Source organism: Schistocerca gregaria, chromosome 4, assembly GCF_023897955.1.
Source record: "Schistocerca gregaria isolate iqSchGreg1 chromosome 4, iqSchGreg1.2, whole genome shotgun sequence".
Classification (NCBI taxonomy): domain Eukaryota; kingdom Metazoa; phylum Arthropoda; class Insecta; order Orthoptera; family Acrididae; genus Schistocerca; species Schistocerca gregaria.
Window position 1 is genome coordinate 394,647,723 of NC_064923.1, and position 25,797 is coordinate 394,673,519.

The 25,797-nt window shown below is 38.2% G+C and overlaps 1 protein-coding gene across 1 annotated transcript; it reads left to right on the plus strand.

Moving 5' to 3' along the window:
- The first annotated feature begins 6 nt into the window (after positions 1-6).
- Positions 7-18,234, plus strand: LOC126365966 (EEF1A lysine methyltransferase 2-like). The gene is made up of 5 exons (XM_050008762.1): positions 7-299; positions 381-479; positions 3,579-3,663; positions 16,458-16,800; positions 16,889-18,234. Exons 1-5 carry the CDS (start codon positions 241-243, stop codon positions 16,981-16,983), a joined length of 681 nt encoding a protein of 226 aa, XP_049864719.1. The 5' UTR covers positions 7-240; the 3' UTR covers positions 16,984-18,234.
- Positions 18,235-25,797: the final 7,563 nt, after the last annotated feature.

A 25,797-nucleotide genomic window follows, 5' to 3' on the forward strand; every position in this document is an offset into this window, starting at 1 on the left:
TAGTAAACAGATGACAGGTTGCAAACATACACCACGTGTGTCGCGTGAGGTCACTGGAAACTACAAACGTGGGATGTGTTTGGATAGTGAGACGTTAATAGCGACGAAATGCTGTACCGCGTAGTTTCAAAATCATCACATCGAAACATACCGTCGCATTAACGAAAAGAAAGTGACGATTATATTTCGAAAGACTTATGAGTTGCCTCGCAAGAAATATTAAGAACTAGGATTTGTAAAATGTCTGGCGAAGACGACAATGAAGAATTGGCTTCCTCGGAGCTTGGAACGATTGAATAGTGAGTAAACGTTATTGATAATATCATGTAGTAAGAAATCACATTACTCTGTTATTAATATTCGTTCTCGTTTTTGAATAGCTGGGACAAAACGTATTCAACAGAGATTCAGAATTTTGAAGACCATGGTGACATAGGAGAAGTCTGGTTCGGAGAAGACAGTGCATTGAGGGTTGTCAGGTAGTAATTAATGTTAAAAATTGCTCGTAGATGAAACCCGTGCTTGTGTGAATATGTTGCAACAATACTCCGTGAATGGGCAGCAAAATCTTGAGCATCATATATATTTAAAGTAATCCGAAAGGTACTGAAGTAAAGTTGGTTTTTGTAGGAACAAGTGATCTTTAAATCCATACTGTAGAACAGCAGCAAGCATAATGATGTTTTTTTTTTCTTCTTCTTCTTCTTTTCGTTCTCAGGTTACCGACAAGTTTGGTAAGCTATGGAAGTTAGCAATATTATACGTAATTGGAATTGATCATGTAACCTTTGGACATACAGTGGGTACTAGCTAATCTGAAAGTAATAGGCCTTAGCTACTGTCTCAACCATTGCATTCCTAGGAAGAAGGAAGGAAGCTCTTGAGTTTTAACAGCTAATTGCTGGCGAAATCAATAGAGATAGAAAATGAGCTTGAATTGTAAATAAAATAAGACAGGAAAAGAAAACACTTTCTGCCAGTTAACAATAATGGGAGGGGCACAGGCCAACAGTTTCATGCAGTTAAAGTTAGAATAACAGTTGCAGATCATAAGTATTATGAAAGCAAGTTCGAGCCTTGGTCAGTTTATAGAAAACATCAAACATTAACTAATGATTTGAATGAGGCTGTTAATGTAGACCCTACTTGTGGATGATGTAGCTTGTCCAGGAATGTGAGGTTTATCATCAGGAATGACCTGGACGCTCCAGGAACAGCAACAGTTCATGCTGAAGCTGCCGCTGTTGGAAAGAGTCAAGACAGGTTAGCAGATTTTTTTTAGTGGAGAGAATAAGGGTGGGCCACAATCAAAAATGACTTAATTACTGGAGTAAGAAGTAAGAACATCATTAATGGCACTCCTTCCAGATACGAGTTAATAATATCTAACAGTTATTTGAAAAAAGCTTGCTGCCTTCAATTTTATTCTTAAGTCAAGCTCATCAAGTGCTCCTGTGCTATAATTTTTAATTTTTCAGGCAATAGTGGTATTTTGTGATGCCTAGTATTTCTCATTCATCAACACATAACTGTCATTGGTAACTATGGTATTTAAAAAATTTTCAAAGCTTTAAAGGTGGAATGACTGACAGATTGTGTGCTTCTTTTGTCTGTGATGGAAATGCCCGTCTTGACTGTTGCAGTAGGTAAACATTGCTGCTGAATTCACACGTCTTGGACAAGCTCATGGTGCACTGTCAATGGCACATGCTATCATTTATAAAGAGAATGTTCTCATTCATTCATCATGTTCCATGTTCCCAACACGTTGGGAAAACTGCAGTGATGTTGATTGATTGATTGATTTATTCAGCAGCCATTTGATGTAATACATTTGATACATGTTGTATCTTTACATATAGGCATTGTCATGTTTTACATCGAAGTTGAGAATACATTACAATTTCACATATACATCTTCAAATTGATACTATTATAAAAAGTGATAATGATGCATGTTAAAATCCCATAGGTTAATAATCATAATAGTCTACAATTATACAAGTTTATAATCATACATTATTTATTCATACTTTTGCTGTAGTCAAAATATCCCTTTATTGAATGAAATGCGTTTACTTATACAGCTTCAAATTAACAATATTATAAAAAGTTAATAATAACACGTGTTAAAATCACCTAAGTTAGTAATCATGATAGTCTACAATTATACAAATTTATTATCATACCTTATTTATTCATACTTTTGCTGTAATCAAAGTATTCCTGTATAGTATAGAATGGGTTTTCTGTCAGTATTGGTTTAATACCTTTTTTAAATTCATTTATGCTCCCTGCTTTTGTGATGACATTTGGTAGACAGTTATAGAGGCGCATTCCTATGTATGTAGTCCCTTTCTCATATCGGCTGGTCCGATGCTGAATTGCCCTTAGTTTCCAGCAATTCCGGGTTTCATATTGGTGTACCTGTTCGTTCGTTTGGTAGAGATTAATGTGTTTTTTAGTGAGTATTAGAATTCTGTAGATGTAGACATTTACTACCATTAGGATATTTAGTTCTTTAAATTTTGGTTTGCAAGTGGCTCGCCACTTTTGTCTTGTCATTACGCGGATTGCCTTTTTTTGTATAATAAGGATCTTTTTCATATTTGATGCACTCCCCCCCAAAGCTGAATTCCATAGGACATAATGGAATAGAATTGTGCAAAGTAATATTTTATCAGAGTTTCCATATTAACAATTTCACTTAGCTTCCTAATTGCAAAACAAACCGAGTTAAGCTTATGACATACAGCATTGATGTGCTCTGACCAAGACAGTTTGTCATCTATGTAGAGACCTAAAAATTTCGCACTTGTTACTTGTTCAAGACTGTTGTCATTGATTTTTAATCCTATCAAATTTTGTTTGGGTCTGTTATTTTTGAAACGGTTAAAATTAGTTTTCTTGTAATTTGGTACTAATCTGTTGTTGCAGAACCAAGTATCAAGATAACAAAGAATCCCTTCAGTGTTTAGAGCACATTCTTCTAAGTTTGCACCCTTTATCACAATATTGGTATCATCAGCATAGAGGATGGCCTTATTTTGGATGCCACTGGGGAGATCATTTACATAAATCAAAAAGAGTAGTGGCCCAAGCACGCTTCCTTGTGGTACACCATGTGTATTTTTCTGTGTGTCAGAGTAAAATGTATTTCCTTTTTCATCAGATATTTACACTTTCTGATATCTATTTGTCAAATATGAACTCAATAAGTCAAGTGCCGTGCCTCTGATCCCATAGAATTCTAATTTCTGCAGAAGCAATTCATGATTTACTAGGTCAAATGCTTTGGAGTAAATCGAGTAACATTATATATTAAAATGTAGCACCCAGAGGAGGTTACAAACTGCGTTACTAATTAACTACTGTTAAGCCACTATAAGTAAGTTAAGCTTAGGACTGCTGAAGCTAAGTTCAACAAAACATAGGCTAACAAAGGAGTTGCCTCATATAAGAATCCAGATATCATTGTTGGCCTTCTTTGTACTTTGTTTCTGTTTAATATCTTGCCTATTTTCTGTACTGTGTAACTCGTGTCACTTATTGTTTGTTCTTGGTAATTATTTGAACAGGTGGTTATGTGATAATCCAGAAGTGAAAAGAGATGACAGGATTTTGGATGTTGGCTGTGGCAATGGAATGTTGCTCATTGAGCTGGTATGTGTTAAATATATATATATATTTTAAAACTTTTGTCAGTAAAATTGCATTAAATCAGCACAAAGAAGGGTGCATGACAAATGTATTGCAGTGAAGTCACAATTGTAACAAGTAAGAAAGGACTGAAAATGCTGTAACAATTCACTTGCTACATATGTCTGTTACATATTGCCACCGGTAAGTTATTTAGGACAAGATATGTCCACAATTCACAAAATTACTTATAAGGCCACAGACTGCCTGTTGGCTTCTGTCAGGTTCTTCGGTCGACATATGTTGGTTGAGCAAGTGGCAAGTGGCTGGCATTGTCAAATCTTCACATTCCCATACTGGTGGTGGGCTGAAGTCGATCTCATGGGCACAGATTATGCATACTTGGTGTTTCAATGTCTGAGGACTTTTCCATGATAATTTCCAATGCCATTTTCTCATGCTACCTACAACAGCCATTCGCTGCAGCATGGGAATCCAGAACTCATTCACCTTGAGGCTTTCTTCTATTTTGTCTAAGCTGTTGTCATGTTTTCTATAGCTTCTATGGACAAGAAGGTGTGACAGCTCTTCTCTACAGCAAGAACCTCCATGTCAAGGAATTTTATTTGATGTGGTCGGTCCTGCACAATGTATGTTCTGCCAAGACTGATTTCTCCAATTACCCCAACCTCCATTGCCACTTATGTTTGGTGATCCTGATGTTGGTTGATCTGCCTGTCATTCCAACATAGACTTTTCTGGATGTACTTGGTATGCAGTATATTCTCAACATTGTAAATGGGTTCCTTTTCTCTCCTTTGCTGATCTGAAGCAGCAGTGCAGGGTGGGGTAGTTGGAGAAATCAGCCATGGCGGAGCATGCATTGTGAGAGACCTACCACATAGTATAAAATTCAACGCCATGTAAGTTCTTGCTGTAGAGAAGAGCTAGTTGTGCAAAGAAGCTATAGAAATACACAAACGTGGTAATAGCTTCAGCAAGAAGGAAGAAAGCTCCAAGGTGAACATATCGTGGATTCTCATGCTGCAGCGATGACAGTTGAAAGTACTAAAGGGAGAACTACAGTGGGAATGAACACGAAAAAGAGTCCTTGGACACTGATGTGCCAGGTATATATAATCTACAGCCGTGTGGTCAATTCCAGTCCACCACCAGTAGCAGAAAGTGAAGCTTTGGCAACAACAGCCACTCATGCTGGCAAAACATCAGAAAAATCATCAAACAAATTTTGCTCGAAGAACCCAAGACAGAAGCCAACAGGCAATTTGTCAACAACTGGCCACGAAAGCCTTAATAGTTGTATATAAGGTCACACTTTACAGCAGAAATGATATTGATAAAAAAGGGAAACACCCTATTCCATATTCAACTGTTGCATAAAACACACACACACACACACACACACACACACACACACACACACACACACACACACACACACACACACCTTGCAGGTAATCAGTCCTGTCTGTCCAACACTAGTAATATTGTGAAGCGTATGTGAACTACCAATATGATGGTTGCTTTTTCATTTGCAAATGGGACATCTTATCCATCTCTGTGAATACTGATTCATCTACAGTACAGATAGCAGTAGTGGTGTGCGAAAAACAACGGCAATAAGCAACAAGGACTGAAAACTTTACAAAGGGCTGTTTTTGCGTCAAGTTGGAGGCAGCCAGTGTGCAGCTGTTAGTTGTATACCTCTTCATATCACTGACGTATGAATTAATCATATGTTTTAGCGGTTAAGTTTTTACTCTGAGAGGACAAAAAGTCATCTCCTAATATTGTGTTTGACCTTCTTTTTCCCATTGTAGTGAAGCAGTTTAACATGGTATGGACTCAACAAGTCGCTGAAAGTCTCCTGCAGTAATATTGAGCCATGCTGCCTCTATAGCCTTCCATAATCGTGAAAGTGTTGCTGGTCCAGTATTTTGTGCAAGAACTGACCTCTCACTTACGTCCCATGTCAGACAATATGGATGGCCAAATATTTCATTCAAACTGTCTTCAAACCAATCATGAACAACTATGGCTCAATATCATGGCACAATGTCATCCACGAAAACTTCATCATCATTTGGAAACGTGGAGTCTGCAAATGGCTGAAAATGATTTCCAAAGATTCCAAGTAGCCGAACATAACCAGTTCCAGTTAATGATTAGTTCATTTGAACTTGAAGACCCAGTCCATTTCATGCAAACACAGCCCACACCATTATGAAGCCACCACAAGCTAGCACAGTGCCTTGTTGACAACTTGGGCCCTTGACTTCATGGGGTGTGCAACATTTGAACTGGAAACCCTATTATAAACTCTTACCAACTGAAACCAGGCCTCAACTGATCAGGCCACAGTTTTCCTAGTTGTGTAGGTCCAACCAATATGGTCACAAGTCCAGGAGAGGTGTCGCAGGTGACTTAGTGCTGTTGGCAAAGGCCCTCGCATCAGTTGTCCACTGCCATAGTCCATTAATGCCAGATTTTGCCACACTGTTCTAATGGAAATGTTCATCATACTTTCCACATTGGTTTCTGCTATTATTTCATGCAGTGTTATGTGTCTATTAGCATCGACAACTATATACAAACACTGCTGCTCTCAGTCATTGAGTAAATACCGTCAGCCACTGTGTTGCCTGTGGTAAGAGGTAGTGCCTGAAATTTGGTATTCTCAGCAAACTGTTGACACTGTGGGTCTCGGAATATTGAATTTCCTAACAATTCTCGAAATGGAATGTCCCATGCAACTAGCTCCAACTACCATTCTACATTCAAAGTCTTGCCATCGTGCAAGCATAATTGCTTCAGACACTATTTCATTTGAATCACCTGAGCGCAAATGACAGCTCCGCCAATATACTGTCATTTTATACCTTATGTACACAGTACTACTGGGACATTCCGTGTAAACTCTCAGATAGTTTGAGGGATCCTTAGGTGACCAGTTCAGAATTTTATCATATTTGGTACGTGGATACCTGTATATCTTAATAGTAAAACTGCCAAGTAGCACTGTCCTAACTGTAACAATTTTTGGTAAATTCAAGTTTCCTGGCTGAAAGGTGTGTACCCAGTCATTAATCGTGCACCAATTTCCCTATGTTCAGAGACCTACCACTCACTAATTACTTGACCTACAGATCTCAGTTTTTAAGCAACCAGTATGTAGACCACTAAGTCGATATACTGCATAAAAAGTGGGATACATCATATTTTCTGAAAAATGTTGTAAAGGACACTCTTTCTTTGCTGTGCTTTTAATCAGCAATTAATTAAAACTTTATGACTGTGTACAGGGAAACAGTACAGACCTCAGATCATGCATTGCAACACTTTAGTTGTATTAAGTATAAAGAATAATGAAGATCATTTGGCATTGTAATTAGTATTTGTTACTTTCACTTAAATACAGTTCCATTGAGAGAAAAAAAGGGTCAGATTTGACGAACTTCGAAGTCCTTGGGTAGTACATAAAGAGTTGAATCTTAACTGGACTTTCTCTGAAGTGTTCACTTATCTGGTACCCATCACTTAGACACACCTTTCACAGTCACCACTACAGTGAATTGGTAAATAAAAACCCATGTGTATTGTTCCTCAAATAGTTGTAGTTGATCTGTAGAGCTGTAAACTGGTGAGAGCTGAAAACAGTTGTCAATCATTTTCATTGATATATGTGATGTATTTCACAGTTAAATTTCTCTTTAGTGTAAAGAATTACAAGAGGCAGGTTTGGTGCACAAATGTGCTAAAATATCCTTATTCCGTTATTGTAAACTTTGCTGAAACAAAAGAAAAGATGCAAACACTAATGAGGTATAAATTAATATCCTTTTACATATATACTGGTATATATAGATATAAAAATCCTGCAAAGAATTGTTTCATAAACAAATCCAAATTTAAAGAAGAAAATTTTATTTTTAAAACTCTTCTATCTTGGATATAAATGTGTTTGCCTTGACAGCTTAATCCAAAAACAGAATGAGTTCTCTTAAAGGTGACATAAGATTTTTTCACAGCAGTTATTGTCAAGTTTATACAATTGTGGGGTCAATTCTAGTGTCCGATACCACCCTTCGGCTTTGACAATGACGTAATGTGTGATATTTTGTTTGTGCCACAGATTGCTGTCGATGAACGTTAAATGATTTCTCTGGATTTCCTCGTTGCGCGCGTATATTAAGAATTCGAAGTAGATTGTTTTGTTTTCATCTCGTAATTTGGTTTCGGCATCTTTTGTTAATGAAAGTAGTCGAGATTTATAAGGTCTTGATTACTGACAGCGTTCGTTATGGATGAGTCAGTTAGTTTTACTGCGAGAATTCTGCTTCAGAAAATGAGTGACCGTAAATCAACTATAAAATTTTTGCAATCATTGGACGTCATTGCTGAATTTTGCAAGTGCAATGTCTGTGGAAATTATATGGTTTTGATGAAGGTTGCTTCATCACGAACTTCCAACGAATTCATGAGGAGATGCAGAAAAAATAACATATGCAGATCCATACGCAGGGGGACATGGTTCGAAAGATCAAGGATGATTAGAAGTAATTGTCATGCTAACCTTCTATTTTTGCTATGAATATTCTTGCAAATCTGTCATGCATGAAACAGGGGTTTCGTGTGGCACTTTAGTGAACTGGTTCTCATTTTGTAGAGAAGTCTGCAGAGAATTTATAAAGTATAGGGGGTGGAGGAGGTCAGGGTTTATAGTTGAAGTAGATGAATCACATTTTGGAAAGAGAAAGTACGAAAGGGGGCACAAAGTTGTTGGGCTTTGGGTTTTTGGAGTAGTAGTTTCTGGAGGAGATTGTGCTGATGTTGTATTTAGGGTTGTACCAGATTGGACAAATGAAGTCTTGACATCTTTAATAGAAGAGCATGTGGAAGAAGGTTCTGTAGTCATGCCCGATGGGTTTGCTTCGTACAAGGGGTTGAGTGAAAGGGGTTATCATTTGGTCGTGAGTCGCATTATTCAGTTTAAAAATTGTAAGGCGGGGTCATGTACTAATACTATTGAGCGTTATTGGGGGGCTGTAAAATCTGTTGTCGGGCGGGGAAAGAGAAGGATTTCTGTGTTGCAAGGCGATTTAGATGAATACTGTTGATTCCTAAGGGTTATTGTTTATTTCTTGCATTTATGAAAGTAGTCAGCAAAATGTACAAGCCTCGTTTTGTTAGTTATGTGTTTCTGTCATTTTAATGTTTTCTGGTTACAATGGTGGGCCGAGGAGTATTGCTGTGTCTTTGCCGGAGGGTTTATGTTATTGCTCATGGTTTTTTTAAATTTGCCTCGGATTGAGGGCAGGTTGTAGGGAAGAACTGATTTTGGTGGTACCTCATTCACACCTTGCAGTTTGTGTTTCTTGTTTTTCTCATTGGATATTCTGGATTTTGCTTCTTTCATTACACTTTAACCTTCTAACATTATTATTTCTTGTTATGTCCTTATTTCGTTCTTGTCAGCGTCGATCTTTGACTCCTTTGGAAGTTCATATGCGGTAAGTTTCTTTTTATGTAGCCACTTTTATGTTTTTCTTTTCGATGTTTCTGCTACAATTCTCTTATTTTTACTGTCACTCCTGGTGTATCGATTTTACTGAGTGTTATTTGGCGTTACTGTAGCTGGTGTGACTTTCATGTAGTATAGTTATCGGTTGCAAGGTTTGGTCATTTTTGCGTTTTATTTCTTTGCTTGTGCAGTAACATGTGTAAAGGTTTTCGTTTCTTGAAAGTCTAGTCGTATTCTATAGTTCACTAACAAGTTCATTTTTGAAGCACGTTTCTGGTATAAGATTTTTGCGCAACAAACAGTAATATTGGTATCGGTAACTACAAATGACTTCCTACATAGGTTGCTTTTAGTTACCGATCCCAACTATTCGACGGTTCATTATTTAGATCGTTTTTGGAGTACGTGTGGAAAATATACGTGGAAAATTGCTCTCGTGTTCTTATTTATTTCAGACACCTTCAACTCATTTGAATGAAATTCGGGCGTAAATAATAGTCGCGTTAAATGTATTATTTTATGGCATGTTACATTCCTTTGTTTAAGAGTATGATCCTTTCCATTCATATATTGTCCATTGTAGCCTCTTTGCCTTACGTATGACGTCATTGGTCAAAGCCGACGGGTGGTATCGGACACTAGAATTCATCCCGATTGTGTACTGTTACTTTATAATGATCTGACATCCATTGCTCTGATAACATTGGAGATAGGAATCCAAACAGCATCTTTGCTACTCAGCCATGAAAGGAATTGTGATTCACCAAGAGAAATGCAGTTAATCTCAACTTCTTGAAATTCATGTGATACCTGGAAAATATGCCCAATACACCACTTTTTGTTGTATTTGAAAGCCACATACTGTTAGACATGCAGTTTTTCCCACAAAGCACTTTCATTAGCTTCTATAGCAACAGTGCTCACATTTGCATCTTTTGAGTCTCTTCACTAGAGCATTGACTAGAAATGCATGGTGTGATGGTATTTGTGGAACTGTGTCCATTGTACTGTAACTGTGTTCCAAGAAACCTACATACAATTCAGTCTGTTGCAAAGAAACAAGATTAACTAAAATAAGTCTTTAATGCAAGTAAATCTTCATGTTATTTACAAAGACTGAAATCCTATCTTTCCTTCCTTGCATAGACTTGAAAAATCATTTTCATAAAACCTCACTACATCTTGTTTCACAATTTCAGCTGGCTTCTTTTAACCACTCCTGTGTTCTGGAGAGACAGTTACACTACTACTGCCTTTAGATTTTCTTGTTACATGTACCATGCACTCTGAGAGATCAGCATAAGATCAGACTCTGACAGTGATCCATGAAGGTGGAACCGATAAAACCTAAATCTGTTCACTGCCAGTTAAATTCTACGTTTCTGAGTGAGGAGTTCCATTACATCAGAAAAATTGTTGCACTGTTGATGTCGTCACTTGACAGAATTCACATTGGCATTAATGTTCTTTGTTTCTTTGCAGGAGATCAAATTGTATAAAAGGTCCGTGGATCACATGAGCAGTGCAGTGAGGCCGGTTTCTGGAACACGATCATACCATGTGTTTCTAGTCATTGCTACTAACACCAGTCTAATGGAAAGACTCAAAAGATACAAATGGGAACAGCACTGTTGCTATGGAAGCTCATGAAAATGCTTTGTGGGAACAACTACAAGTCGGAGAGTATGTGGCTTTCAAATGCAATGAAAACTGGTACATGGGGTACTGTTCCCAGTTATCACACGAATTTAAAGAAGTTGAGAATAACTGAATGTCTTCTGATGAATCAGAATTCCTTTTGTGGGCCAGTAGGAAAGATGCTGTTTAGGCCCCCTCTCCAATGTTATATTAATGTGAATGTGACGTCATTAGAAAGTCACTGTGCACTTTTATGTAAACCTGACAATAACTGCTATGAAAAACTTATATCTGTCACCTTTAAGTGAACTCATTTTGTTTTTGGATCAAGATGTCAAGAAAAATAGTCATATGCAAGGTGGAAGAGGTTTAAGAATACAATTTCAAGCTTTGCATTTAAATTGTTTATGAAACTGTCCTTTGCAGAATGTTTATGTCTGTATATACCACTATATATGTAAAAAGTTGTGTCTCATTGCTGCTTGCATATTTTCTTTTGTTTTTACGGGGTCCCGGCTTTGATTCCCAGCTGGGTTGGGGATTTCTCTGCCCAGGGACTGGCTGTTTGTGTTGTCCTCATCATTTCATCATCATTATCATTAGTGACAGTGGCTAGATTGGATTGTGTAAAAATTGAAACTTTGTACGAGCGCTGATGACGCGCACAGTTGACTGGCACGCGGACCCATCATCATCATTCTTCTTTGTCATTGTCAGATAATCTGTATGTCACTACCACTGGCTCTCATCTACTCCCACTTACTCTTTCTCTTTATTCCTTCCCCCATGGCACTGGCTTCTTCACAATTTTGCAAGTACTTTTCTGCCACTGTCAGCTGTGGTCCACTGCATCTGTGTCCTTCTTTTTCTGTCATGCTGCCGTTGTCTCCTTTGCTATTTCTATAACATGACCACTGTCCACTACCTTCTGGTATTTATTAGTTTTCCATGAGTTTACCACTGCCACTGTCTTCTTCTCTGTTAGCATAAAAAAGCACGAATATGTTCACATGTCAAAATTTTTTCCGTAAACTTTTAAAGATACAGAGGAAGATTTAGTAAGTAACATTTAGATACTTTACTTACACGAAATTGAAATAACGCAGAACTAATTTTACACCTCAGACCAGATTTTACATGCAAAAAAGTTTTTCGTGTGCTTCAGTACTACGACCTGGGGTGGGCACGAGCCATCATGCTGTGTACCACAGTTTAAACACTATCTATCCCAGGCTGTGGTCACAGATCGGCTGAGCCATGAGGAGCTGCTACAGACATCCCTCATGAGCAGTGCGACACATGCATCTGGCTTCTCCAACCATTCGTATGTCAGCAGCTACGACTTCCTGCATGTGTTGTCTGCCAGGCAGGTGAAATACTGACATCGACACGCCACACACCGGGACCAACAGCCTTCTCTCCACCTTTGCTTCCAACCTTGTAACTGACATGAATAAAGAACTATTATAACCAGGCTTGTTTTACTGACAGTTGCCATACAGTTCCTGTCACCACTATTAACACACCTGCAGCCCATGCCCAGGAAGAGGCGGAGGGGTACTCTACTCCTTCCTGATTTGCTATCAGCCGATTCACCTGACACTAGATGTCATGCCTTGACCTCTTTATGATGTGATCCACGTTTTATGCTAAAAATCTTTTATAACATTGGACCAGCTTCAATCCTGCTGCTTGCACAATAATGTGAATGTGCAGGTCAACATGAGAGAGACTGGGAGAAAGTGAGTAGTGCAGTTTCAAGCAGGATTGTATTTTACTCCTTTTAATGTCTGACATTATATCCACATTGGTCCGTAATTGGCATAATCCATATCAGTTCAGGCAGGGGGGTTACCTTCATAGCCTTGGATGTTATTGAATTTAGCATATGTTAAAATTCAGAAGTAAGTAAGAAACACATAGTTTTTTTGTTTTCTCGAAAAAATTCCTGCCCCAATATACAGTCCTCCAATGATGACACTGCGAACACCATTTTGAAGATGCGAATTTCGGAAACATTTTTAAAATGCTGTATTTCTGTAACAATTGTTGATATTTTATTAGAGATTTTTTATTTGAAAGATAACTACTTTATGATTACAAAGGTATTCTCAGTTTGGACACATCTGTCATTCTTTTACTGTCCCTTTTTGAATTTTTTTACAATTTAAAGAAATTATTCTTTTTTTTTCTTCAAAAATTCCAATCTCTTTTCTTTTCTTTTAATTGATGAGTACCATGTAGTACTATATTCTCTGTAAAGGAGAGCTTCCACTTTTAAGTCCATTCTGGATTATTATTGCCATATTTGCCCAAGTATAAGATGACCCCCCCCCGCCCCCATTTTTTTTAAAGACGCTCCTTGAGAAAATTTCTTTTGGACATGTTTTGACTAATCAAAATTAAAATCTGTTTTATTGACATAAAGAACCTACTAAAAAGTTAACATTGTACCTATTCTAAGCTTAAAGCCATTTATTGATTGCCTACATTTTGATACTACTAAGAGAAATAAACAAAAAGGTAATGGTTTACATTAATTTTCAGGCCATTTTCTTTTCTACCTTTTTTGCTTTCTGGCCGTGTTGTCCATGATGTCAGTATTTTTTAATCGTTGTCATTCTTCATTGTCACAAATGTATGGTTGGTTCTTCCAAATATGTTGAGACTTAAGAGGTTGTGGTTATGGTGGGACCTGAGAACACAGCTGTTTTTAGCTGGATACATATCAGATTTTGCTTCTGTACTGACATGAGAATGTTATGATGTCTCCCTTTCGTTCCTGCCATACGCCACTGTGATTGTTGACAGCATTGCAGCAAGAAGCATATAAGTGTGCCAGTCTAGGCTTTCACCGTCCCTTGCATTGAGTATTTGTCCAATTTTAGTTATTTCAATTCAGGCTACAAATAGATTTAGGCAGACTACAGTTTAAACACGGCAGATGTTCATGAAAAGCCGAAGTACACAGTACAAATTCCTATGGTTGCCGGTACAAACCCCTTCCCACAGTCATCTTAGCTCTCAGCCAAGTTGCTCCCCTTCTGTAGTGCTGAACTTGAGCAACTGTGAAAAACTACAGCATCTTCTAGGACGCAAGTGATATGTAACAACACTGATTAACACATAAATAAAAGATGACAAGTACGATTCAGACCCATTCTCGAACTCTCTCTAGTCCTATGATCTAGTGTTGTCTATTGGTACTGTCTCCACGGTCAGTCACGCTGATGTATTTTATTCTTGCGATAACAATTCAGTCAGTTTAATACTATGTATTTCCTGTGTTATGCATTTCATTCTGATTAATTTTTCTTCTTGTTTCCACTGACTCTCACCATTAAGCTGATTAAAGGCTGCTGACAATTATACTTGGTTTTCTAATATGGGAACAGTGGCCGAATTTCTGATTTGCAATCCACTTAGTAAATAACTACAGTCTCTTATAACCAAATAAAATATTAGTCTGGGTTCTGAATCAAGAAATGTTTTTAGAAGGACAACATTTCTATTTCTGAATGTTACCTTTTCTTAAAAAGCAGCATTAATGTTTGCAGATGGTACCTATACATGTATGATGTCATTTATTGCAAACCTGTTCAGATAAGACATAAGTTTGCAAGATGATAGAATTTAATGCTATTTTCCCATATGTTTCACAAAATTGTCGAGTTTTAACTGGAGCAATAGACTGTAGTGGCTCATTCATAGTTTTTTGCGCGTCTCTTGCTCTAGTGCCATTTGAATCAATTAATGTTCAAGAACATTAATACTATATCAAATGCTTCGGCTTATTGGGGAATCTCGAGCCTGTTAGAATAGTGGTATTGTTTGCTGAGCCCTGTCATTCTGAATTCTTCTAAATAAATCTGCATGCTAACTCAGTAGCCAAAGCTTCATTTGTTTATTTCTCTCCTTTTTTTTAAAAAAAAAATCCCTTTTTTTCTGATATGGCTTTCCGTGCAGATAATTTTCTGCTCCAGTACTTGTTACTCATTGAATCACCATAGATTTTTTCTATTCAGTTTCTCATTGGCCTCATTTCTTTCTCCACTACTGCCCTCTATTTCTCTTTTTGTTGTAAAGTATAGTGTTTTAAAATTCCTTTGTAGTAATCATATCATACTCTCATTTTACACCTTCTTTACTCTCACATTTCATAACACTTTTTTATTTCTTCTGTTTGTATTCCTCCAAGACACTCTGTTAGTTCTCCCAGACTTAAAGTGAATCTCTTTTGTGCAAGTCTGTTGTGTTCTTGCTTTCCTGATATTCTATTATCTTTACTCTTCTCCTCATCAGAACTTCAGCAGACCCCCCCCCCCCCCCCCCCCCCCACACACACACACACACACGCCAACGCACCACCTCCTCCTTCCACGGAATTCATAACACATCACCAGCAGTTAATTATTACCACCAAAGATCTGTACTGTTGCTACTGTTAGTGAATTTCATATTGCCTTATTTGCTCCCTGCGAAAGTGTTGCAATTGTCAATGCAAAATTTCAGTATGAACACTTAAACTGATAGTCTATACTCTACCAGCGTGTTTCTGTGAGCCTTTGTCTTCTTATCTGTGAAGTATGCTGCCAGTTATTATGGAAGGATACACAGTCAACACGAAATCAGCACCATAGTTTTCTCAGTCACAGAACACTTGAAAAGCATAAGTCTATGAGTACCCTAGACCATTGATGGCATCTACATCTGGTAAAAATTAAATCAGTAAAACACAGCACAGTCCAGTACATAGTAAAGACACATGGCTGCTACAGTTCTACCATAATATTGGCCGATATCGTCTAATTGTTGCTATTTTTTTCTGCCCCTGGCAGTGCCAGCATGGCGAATTATTATTATTATCATGGACAGACTATACATACAGTAGGAGAAGAGTAGCAGCTTGAAAAGTAGCGTCATGTTTCTGATGTTTTATATGTGCCTGTATGTTACCTTTTCCTATGCTTTTGTTTGGTGACTGAAATGCATAGAAAATATCACACAATGTGAATTATGCAATATTAGACTTCTGTTAATCACAAGTGCTGTACTACTTTTTTTATGTTGAATACTATAAGAAAGGAACACACACACACACACACACACACACACACAGTTTCATTAATTTGTAAATGAAAGTGCTTTCCTGTCTCCTGCAAAAATTCTACAGTTTTAAAGATCTATTCATTTGCTGTGATTGTTAAATAAGTATTAACTCTAAGTAGCCTATATAAGCACTAAGTAGCGTATATGAGTTCTTGTTTCTGCAGCCCATGGTCTAGTGGTTTGTGTTGCTGCCTCCAGGTCAGGGGATCACGGGTTCAATTCCTGGCCAGGTCAGATATTTTTTGCTCAGGGACTAGCTTTTTGTGTTGTCCTAATCATTTTATCTCATCTTCAGCACCTCACCAAAGTAGCTTCAAATAGAAAGACTAGCATCAGGAGGCCGAACAAACCCACACAGTGTATCTCCTGGCCAATAATGCCTTACAATAATTTCATTTCATCAGTTCTTGTGTAAATATCTATTCTATATTTTGTTCTTCTGGTATATTTCGCATCTGTAAGGATTGCATTGCCATGAATTTTTGGAATGAACGGAGTATGTTATCTAAACTGAACATTATTTTTTCAGGCTCGTGAAAAGTTTTGTGATCTGACAGGCATTGATTACTCCCAGAATGCCATTGAACTAGCCAATGCTGTTGCAAGAAAGCAGAATATTGATATTAAATACTATGTCTGCGACATGTTGGCAAATTACGATGAGCTAATTGAGGGTGGTACATTGCTGAAAGAGTATGACATTGTTTTAGACAAAGGTACATATGATGCAGTTAGTCTACATCCAGTAGATGCTAAGAAAAAGAGAGAAAAATACATTGAAAACATCCACAGGATACTGTCTCACACTGGAATGTTTGTTATAACATCTTGTAATTGGACACAAGGTGAACTAATTTCTCATTTCAAAGCAAGTAAGTAGCTTCATGAAGATATGCATTCTTCGATTCTGTGGAGAGTAGTGAATGCTAAAATTTCATGATTTGATAATCTTATTTTCAGAATTTGAACTCCTTGATATCATCCCAACACCAAAATTTCAATTTGGTGGGAAAACTGGCAGCCTGATCACATCTCTCGTTCTTCGGAAATGCTAAATATTGTGCCTGTAAAAATGTTTGCAGTGAATTTGATGCTTTTTTCTTTATGTTTTCATTAAAATATTACAAAGACAAGAATATAAAGCAATTTCATGCATATGTAATGGTTGTTATAAAAATTCTTTGTTCAATTATTTCTTCTTAGTGACATTATTTTTAAACATTTGCTTGACAATAAGATGTTCCTTGGTTGATTTGCTGTTTATTTTAAGTGTATGTTTACTTATTGCTGTAATGTTACATGTGTTTCATGTATTTGTTGTTTCACACAATTTAGTGAACAAAATACTGTTATTCATTGTAAATGCAAGTTATCACTGAGTGGACAGCAAGGTGAGGTAGTACTTTTTAAGCAGAATTTTTTCTGAACACAAATATCTTGCTTTTGTAGGCAGTTCACTCTGGTAATGGAAGACATCTTTCAGAATTTGAGTCCCATAAGATTTTCTTTCTTTAACTGAATGTGAAAGGCAAAAGTGAAATGCTTCATAACTTTCTCTAACTGAAAGCAAAAAGTGTATATAGTTATGCTCTTACTCACCTATTTATATCTTAATACATGCCTTTTTCCCTTCCAGTCTTGCCCTGTACTCTCCCTCCCTTCACCCCCTTCCCATCCCACCTCTCTTTCACACACACACACACCTTATTGCAACTGTGAAGAAAAGGAATATTTAACTCCATACTTTTAGACATTCATCTTTGTTTCTTTTTAGCTTGATCATATTGTTGCCAGTCTTGGACTAATTTTTTACACCCTAGGGCATAGCGAATGCATTAAAGTGTCAGAAATATATGCACCTCCATACACATTAGTGTGTGTTTGCAAAAGAGTTTTCGTAGTTCACTGCAATATATTTTTTTAAATTTAGTTCCTCTTTATTTTGACAATTTAATACATGCAGTCTCAAAGTGAATAGTGGACTTCTAGGAGATCCCTGACACGACATATTTAACACAGTTTATACAGTCGCTGCTAAAAATATTGTGATTACAAAATCAATCTCTCCTGTTTGCAAGTAGTTTTATAGGCAAATTATTTTGCTAGTTTGTACACATTTAGGGTTAAATTTAATCCAGTTGAAATTAAGTAGATAAACTTTGTAGTGAGTATGTGACATTTGTTTGGTTATCAATCTCAGGAGACATGTTATTGCCTTGCAATAATTAACTCAGGTATTTACTGTAGAAATGTAAATCTTGTTGTCAGATTGTTGCAGTGTTGTGAATATACTATTTATTTCTGCAGTTTTGCCTGTAGCTTATTCTGCACCATAAAGTGTCTTACATAAATGCAGACTGAAAAAGGCTGCACATTATTTATATAAAATGGCTGTAAACTTATTACCACATGAGCCTTTTTACAGTATTCTACTTTTTTTATCATATGTAGATTTCACTGAAACTATTTTGTACATGTTTGTGACTATCTGTAATGTTCTTTTCATAAATCACAAATAAAATGCACCAGCAAAGCAAAGTATTGTGGTCATTCTGAGAAACATGTGGTTTACCATTGTCTGAGGATTTTTAGTGTACTTAAATAATTTGTAACTTAAAGGACACCTCCCAGGGGGCTGACACCGTGTACATGGTGTGCATGGGGCCCCAAAGCATTGCAATACTATTTCCTTTCCTGTGCTGCAATTTTACATTCTGTATCTTTCCGCAGGCTTATTTGTTAGAACAGATTCCTGAATGACAGCCTAGCTCCTTCATAGGACATTGATTATGTCTTTTCCCACTTTCTTCCTATCATTTTACACCACGTATTTCAGTTAACTTATGTTTGGTCTGCTTATCTGGGACTGACCTCTGCCTTTCCAGGAGTCATTTACAGATTGTTTGGGTTATGTGGGGATGGTTGCCCAATACCCAGCATGGTAGCCAGTCCATCTGGGATGGGCATTGGTTACCCGTATGGTGGTTGTCCCCTAACGATGCAGCGATTGACCTATTGATGCCCAAGCTATCACATCACCTTACATGTTGAGTACCTGTCCATTTGAGGGCTCCGGGCACTGGCTATAGAGCAGGTGGCCTTTGCTCTAGCTGTGTGGAGCCCTCGCTTGAAGTAGGTGGCATCAGTGTGGAAATTTGGTGTCATGAAATGACCAAAGCTCTCAGCTGATGGCCTTGAAGCACCCACAATGTCTTCAGCAAGATCACAATTCAGTTCAGACCGTTACACCCAGAAGAACTTTCCCTCCTTGGCCACATCATGCAATGAAAACAAAACCAGGTAACTCTTTGCTAAGCCAAAGTTCTATGTGAAGAATTTTGAAAACATGTTTGGTGAGCTGTCTTCTCTTAGTAAATTGTAAAGAGGTTTCATCTTCATTAAAGCAGAAAATCTCCATGGCATTACTATATTGTAAACAACTGATGATGTGCCTGTTACGACAACATTCCATAAGAACATGAACATGGTACAGGGATTAATTTTTCACCAGGACCTAACACTGTAGATGGATGAAGCTCATCATGAACTCGTGGAAAGGTGAGGGATCCACTTCGTATGTCAAGACCCACCAGTCAACAGATTTGATGTCAGCACATTCGTCCTGGCTTTTTAGGGGGCTTGCTTCCAGAGAAGGTCGAAATCATGGTTTACCACTGTGGTGTGAACCGTATTTTCCACTCCCAATGCGGTGCTTTAAATGCCAGCACAGGGTGTATTCGATCTGGAAAAAAAACATGGCAATTTTTTAGAATTATAGGAATCTTTCATTGTTTTAGTTTTCAGTTAAATTTGTGTAATTTTGGCTGGTAAGAACAGATACGAAGAATATTGCTGTATCCTGCTATTCTGGAATAATACTGCAGCAATAAACCATGAACGAGAGATAAAAATGAAAATAAAACTAAAATTGCAAAGAAATGTAGCCACTGGCTGTGTAAGCAGTAGCAGCCAGAGGCTACCTGGAAAAATTTTACCGGTGTACTCAAGATGCCAGATTCATGCATGTGCAGTGGCCCAGATCTAGTGGTGTGGGTAAGGGAAAGGGGGGGGGGGGGGGGGTGGAGTGCCAAATTCATAGTCTTGAGGATTAAGAAATTGTTTCACAAAGTGCCCAGCATCCAACACAAGCTGATCTATCCGTTACTCATATGATATTAAATACATACCTGTTGGCTTTTGAACACATTCTAAATTGAATGAATCTAAATTGACTTTTGAATGCGTGCAGTGTATTTGATGTGTCTGCCAGGAGAATACTCATTGCATCTAGAAATAAACTTTCCTGCAGACGAAAGGGGAGGGGGTATACAAGCTGAGAGGAATAAAGCCGAATGAATGAATGCCAATCGCTGTTTGTCAATGTGGTTGACTGGTTTTGTGAATGATCACCGTTGCCATGATTAATAACAAAATCCATAGATTCAGACTACCAGGGTGGAAATAAATGACTAACAGAAATTACAGGTAAGAAAGATTATGCATTATCTTCTTGGTGTATCCAAGAAAAAGAAATTTTGACAGAAAATTTTTGGCCAGGTCACTACACTAGTAAGGGCCAGTTGTACAGCCCCAGGCTAGCAATCGCTTAAGTTCTATACATCATAGTCCGCAAGCCACCCAAAGGTGTGGTGGAGGGTACTTTCGGCACCATTATCTGATCCCTCCAACCCTTCCACACGCGAATAGTGCGTGGGCAGGATGATTGTCGATAAGGCTCTGTATGGGCTATAATTTTCTCCTTGTGGTAAATACGCGAGATGTATGTGGGGGAAAGTAATATGTTATCTGACTCCTCCTGAAAGGCGCTGTCCCAAAATTTCAATAGTAAATATCCATGATGCACAACATCTCTTTTGTAATGTCTGCCAATGGAGTTTTTAACATTTCCGTAACACACACTCGCCAGTTAAACAATCCCGTGACGAAATGCGCTGCTCTTTGTTGGATCTTCTCTATCTCCTCTAGCATTTCTACCTGATAGGGATGCCAGGTAGATGAACAATACTCAAGAGTCGGGCGAACAAGTGCCTTATAAGTCACTTCTTTTGTGGATGAGTTACATTTCCTTAAGATTCTTCCGATGAATCTGAGTCTGGTGTCTGCTTTTCCCTCTATCTGTTTTATATGGTTGTTCCACTTTTTCCTATGCATGCGCAATATGTTACATGTATTTACATTCAGGGCGAACTGCCAGAGTCAGCACCATTCATCAATTCTCTGCATATAATTTATACTAGGAAGCCGCCCTACACAATGATATTAACAAGGCTTATGCAAAAACAAAAACTAAGATTCATTTTCTAACCACTAGTCCTCACAGTAAAATACACACATACAGTTCACTTCTTTGCAGAAGCATGTGAACAAAAAACAAATAACTGGGAGTAGTGTGGAAAACGCATTGTACGAACCCTTATAAACTCCTAACCACAGGATAAGTAAACTGCTGATGCTGTCAGGGTTAGTGACATTAACTGGAGAATATGTTTTGATAATGGCAGGAATAGTTACAGAATTAGTGGTTACAAGATTGTTTGTTAGAATGAGGAAGGAGACATAACACAAATTATGGAGGAAGATGACGATTCAAATTTATATAAAAGTTTCGTACTACTACGTTTGATCTCGTGCATGAGAAACTCAAGCATATGATTGAAATGTGAAACTGTTTCCTAACATAGAGCATTTTGCTTGTAGTTGGCCTAGCCAGCATTTGATAGTGGTACTTCGTGAATTATGTTATGTCCTGTTATAAAAATAACCTTTTATACCAAAACAGTCTCGTTTATTTGGTGTTTGTTACAATTGCTGCAATATTAGAAAGGCCTGTTTTGTTGTATCTAGAAGACAAAATAGAAATCAGATTGAGAAATAACACCAGTCTTGGGTACTATTTGTACTAACAGCTTTTTCAGTGTTCCACAACGACATTTCGATTTTTCACATGGCAAAACGTTTGACGAACTTTGTTGAGATGTAGATTCTTTCACGGAAAGGAAAGCACGCCAGGTAAAGTTGGAGCAAGATTAGAGAGAGAAAAATGCTAGGACCTAAGAATTGAAGGAATGTGTACTCTCTTTACCGGTTCTGTGTATCCAATATTTAATTTTATGTCGCACAAAACAGCAGGTTATTAGCTAATAGTCGGAGTACTTGTTCTCTCGATTACAAATAATACCACCCAGTATTAATTTGCTAGGGCCGGGTGTCAAACCGACCGACTGGGAAGAGGAGAGGCACCCCAATCTACAATTGCCCCTGTTCGGAAATGTCGTCGTTTTGGGGCTGGTGCGCAACAGTCCGAGTTGTAGTGGGGAGGTGGGTAATCTCCACGTGACCAGTGTTTGCAATTAGTGATTTGGCTGTTTCCTCTTCGTTTACTGCTCTCACGTCAAATGAAAACAAAACGGATTTCTGTGGCCAGGAGCTATCAAGTGAATTAAAATACATTCATATAGTGACGGAAGGCTAAAATATGTTATTAGTTTCAGATTTCCATCTTTCTGACAGTCAAAGAGAACAATATTATTTCTGTCGGTTTGCTAAAGAAATATAGCTTTTATTAATCTTTCCCGCTGAGGCAGTCAATTTATTTGAAACGTATTGCTTAAATCCACACTACTGACTAGTTTAAACTGTTCGCTGCATTTCAAGTGCTCGTTCTCATCTTCTAGCACGTATGGTATTGTGCCGTAATCTGGACATACGAATGTACACGTTAAGCCGAATTATGCATTTTAGAATGGTTTACGAAATTCCGATGCTCATGGAGTACCGTCTGATGATGTCTTGTTTCTTTTATGACATGGTGTAAGATCTTATAAGCTTTGCACGTACGAACATATGGGCTTCCTTCTTCACCGCAGCTGCGAAAGCGCGGCGACGCCTGTAGGCTGAAACGAACCTATTCCTAACAGGTCGCGGGAAAATATTTGAAATGGGGGTTTGGAAAGCGTCACTTTCAAAGTAAATTTCCTTTTACGCAAGATGAACTATGTTCGAGACTGTACGATGAATTTCTTAATCACAGAGTGTTTGACTTTCATCTAAAAACCTACTCTTTTGATGACGAGCTATTTAGAAGAATTTCGAACCCAGAAGGTCAGACATTTATATCGTTATCAAAAATTTTACTGGCACTTTTGTGTGATATGTCTCAAAGTGCAACACGTGCAAAAAAGATCAGCATTATATGCGAAAGCTTAGCTTCTCTTGCAGCTTATTAATCTTCTAGACCTATATTACATGTAAAAACTTTGCTTCTCTTGTAACAACACTACGTATATTAATTTAAACCATTAACTTTAGTTGTTTGTGTTTGCGCTACTGAACAGTGATGTTGCTATTGGCTGACTACATCACGTGTGCTATGCTCTGAATATCCACAGTCTCGATTTCAATGCTTCAGAAAGTAACATGCGGTGTTTGCTGGAATTCGAATTCATAATTTCGTAATACGAAAATATGCGGCGTACATGTTGCTCCACAGCAAAGATCTTTCCAAAAGATGATTTTTTTTTCTCCCGGAGTTTCATTTTGTAAAGTGCCGGGAAATTATGCACTGGTGTATAAAACCATAAACATTCAAAGGATAGATACCTTTTACAGTTCCGAGGGAAAGTATAAAATCACTTAACTCACCCGGGTGAAAGTGTATTTTTAACCTGGAAATCTGCAGCACTTCAGATATATGTCTTTCTGGTGTACACACGACCTGAATGGTGTGAAAATTCAACAAGTGCACTACCACATGTCTGTGTCAACTTTGAGAACAGCCACCCTCCATAATCCTCGAAGTGTGCTGCCCTAATGTAGGAATGCAAAACCTAGAATCCGATGGTCACAGCTCACCTTTTTTATTTTGAAGCTCAGAAAAAAAGTTATCATTTGTATCCACAGGCGCCGACTCCATGGGGCATGACGGGGCGCAAGCCCACTCAAAAATTGGTTTTAAGAAAATTATTAGTTATATTAAGCTTTGTAAAATCACAAAATTATGTTGGAATTTTTTATTTTCTTTGTTTGACAATAGTTACCTTTTGAACATTCAGCAATGTGTTAAAACAAATAATTTTTACGGTAGTAAGCCGGTTAACTGAAAACGAGTGGTATGAATCATAATAGCGTTACGGTGCTGCGGGTACACTTAGTATTTGTCACGGTGCGCGAGCCTTAGGGTAAAGTCTGGCGCCGACGGGCCAGCACTGCATCCTTGGCAACGTCAAAAGGACTAGAGATGGGTCGAACTCGTTCATTCGCGTGAACTACTTCATTCATTTCACTCTCTGCCGTGAAGCGTTCAAATGAAGTAGTTTATTCATGAAGTACGAAGCCTGGCGAAGTTGCCCAGTTCGCCGCTCAGCTGCGGCTACGCTCGCTCGTACAATAAAGCTTCGTAATACTTCATAATTTTACCAACAGATGGCCGAACTATGCAGTAACGTGCACGCAACGTTTTGCGCTCTTTAGCGTCTGAGTTAGAGCATGGTCGAAGGGAACAAAGGAAAGATAAACAGAGAAGCGTGTCACATATAAAGAAGGTATTACATTTAATCTTGCTCGACATTTTCTCATGAAGCTCCCAAAAAAGTCTTTATCTGCCAAATGAAACATTATTTGTTGTATTCATGGACTGAAAACTAGGGCTACCAACGAAATGCAGTCCAATTTTATGTTCCTTTTAAAATTTAATGCAAAATAGAATGAGTATGTTTACCACTGTTCCAAAGTCTGTATACCTACGTTAAATAATTATTCGGGACTGTAGCGCCCAGAACCGCACGGCCACTCCGGCCGGCTCTCCAGATTCAAAACGTAAACTGTCACCTGTAGTCATTGGTAAGATTTCGAGTAAAATCCCTCCGTCAGTGCCATTAACAAACCTTTTATTTTCATGTTGGCTGTGCGTGCTCACAGCCAGCTTCTTCGTTTGTATCTTTAATATTCATTTGTCTGCAAGCGTTGCCAACGGTAGGCTATCCGTAGACGTGAAGTTTAATTGCACCAATAGTCACGGGTAATGATGTCAGCACTGCAGGAAGCAACTGACGCTGCTTTCCCCTCGCCCCTCACCTCCCCAACCAATCGTAAACCTATCGTTCCCCACAAACACCGCGCGATTCGTCTAGAGGCAGTAGAGGGAGGACTGAAGCGAAGGGAGAATGAGTGACATAGCGCCGATGTAGCGGGAGAGGGGAAGAGAGTGAGTGAACGAACTAGACAAATGTGTGGAGTGTACTATCTGTGAAGTTTGAAGTACCAGTTCACTGAAATTGAGTGGTTAGTTCACACTTCACTAGAGTGAAGCGTTCATTTGAACGACTCATTCACGAGCTCCCCATCACTACCTGGAACCCTCCGCCTCGCGTCGCCTTGACGCTTCGAGACATAGCGACGCCGCGGCTATATAAAGCCCACTCTACTGCCGCAATTATTCAGTGTGGACAGTTTCGTTCAGTGCATGCTGCAGAGTTGTTTAGTTTTCCGGCTATAGTCTAGTGGACTATTTTATATGACTACATTTTATACGTTTACTTTAGTCTCTTAATGTATTGTGAATTAAGCTCGAAATGGATAAATTTGTTACCATAAAGGCACTCTTGGAAATTGATGATACTGAAAGTTAACCTCCAACAATTATTGTGTCGTCCATTGCTTCGTTGTCTTCAGGCGAGAACCATTCACAGCCGAAATCTGGACTGTCCGGTAATGGAAGATCATTTCAGAAGTCTTGGTTGATCAGATATACAGGGCTAGAATATGAAGCATCTACCGAGAAAGTTTTTTGCGAAACCTACAAAGAGGCAGACGCTAAAAATCTCAGTTTTCTTTTAAAAAATGCATTTACT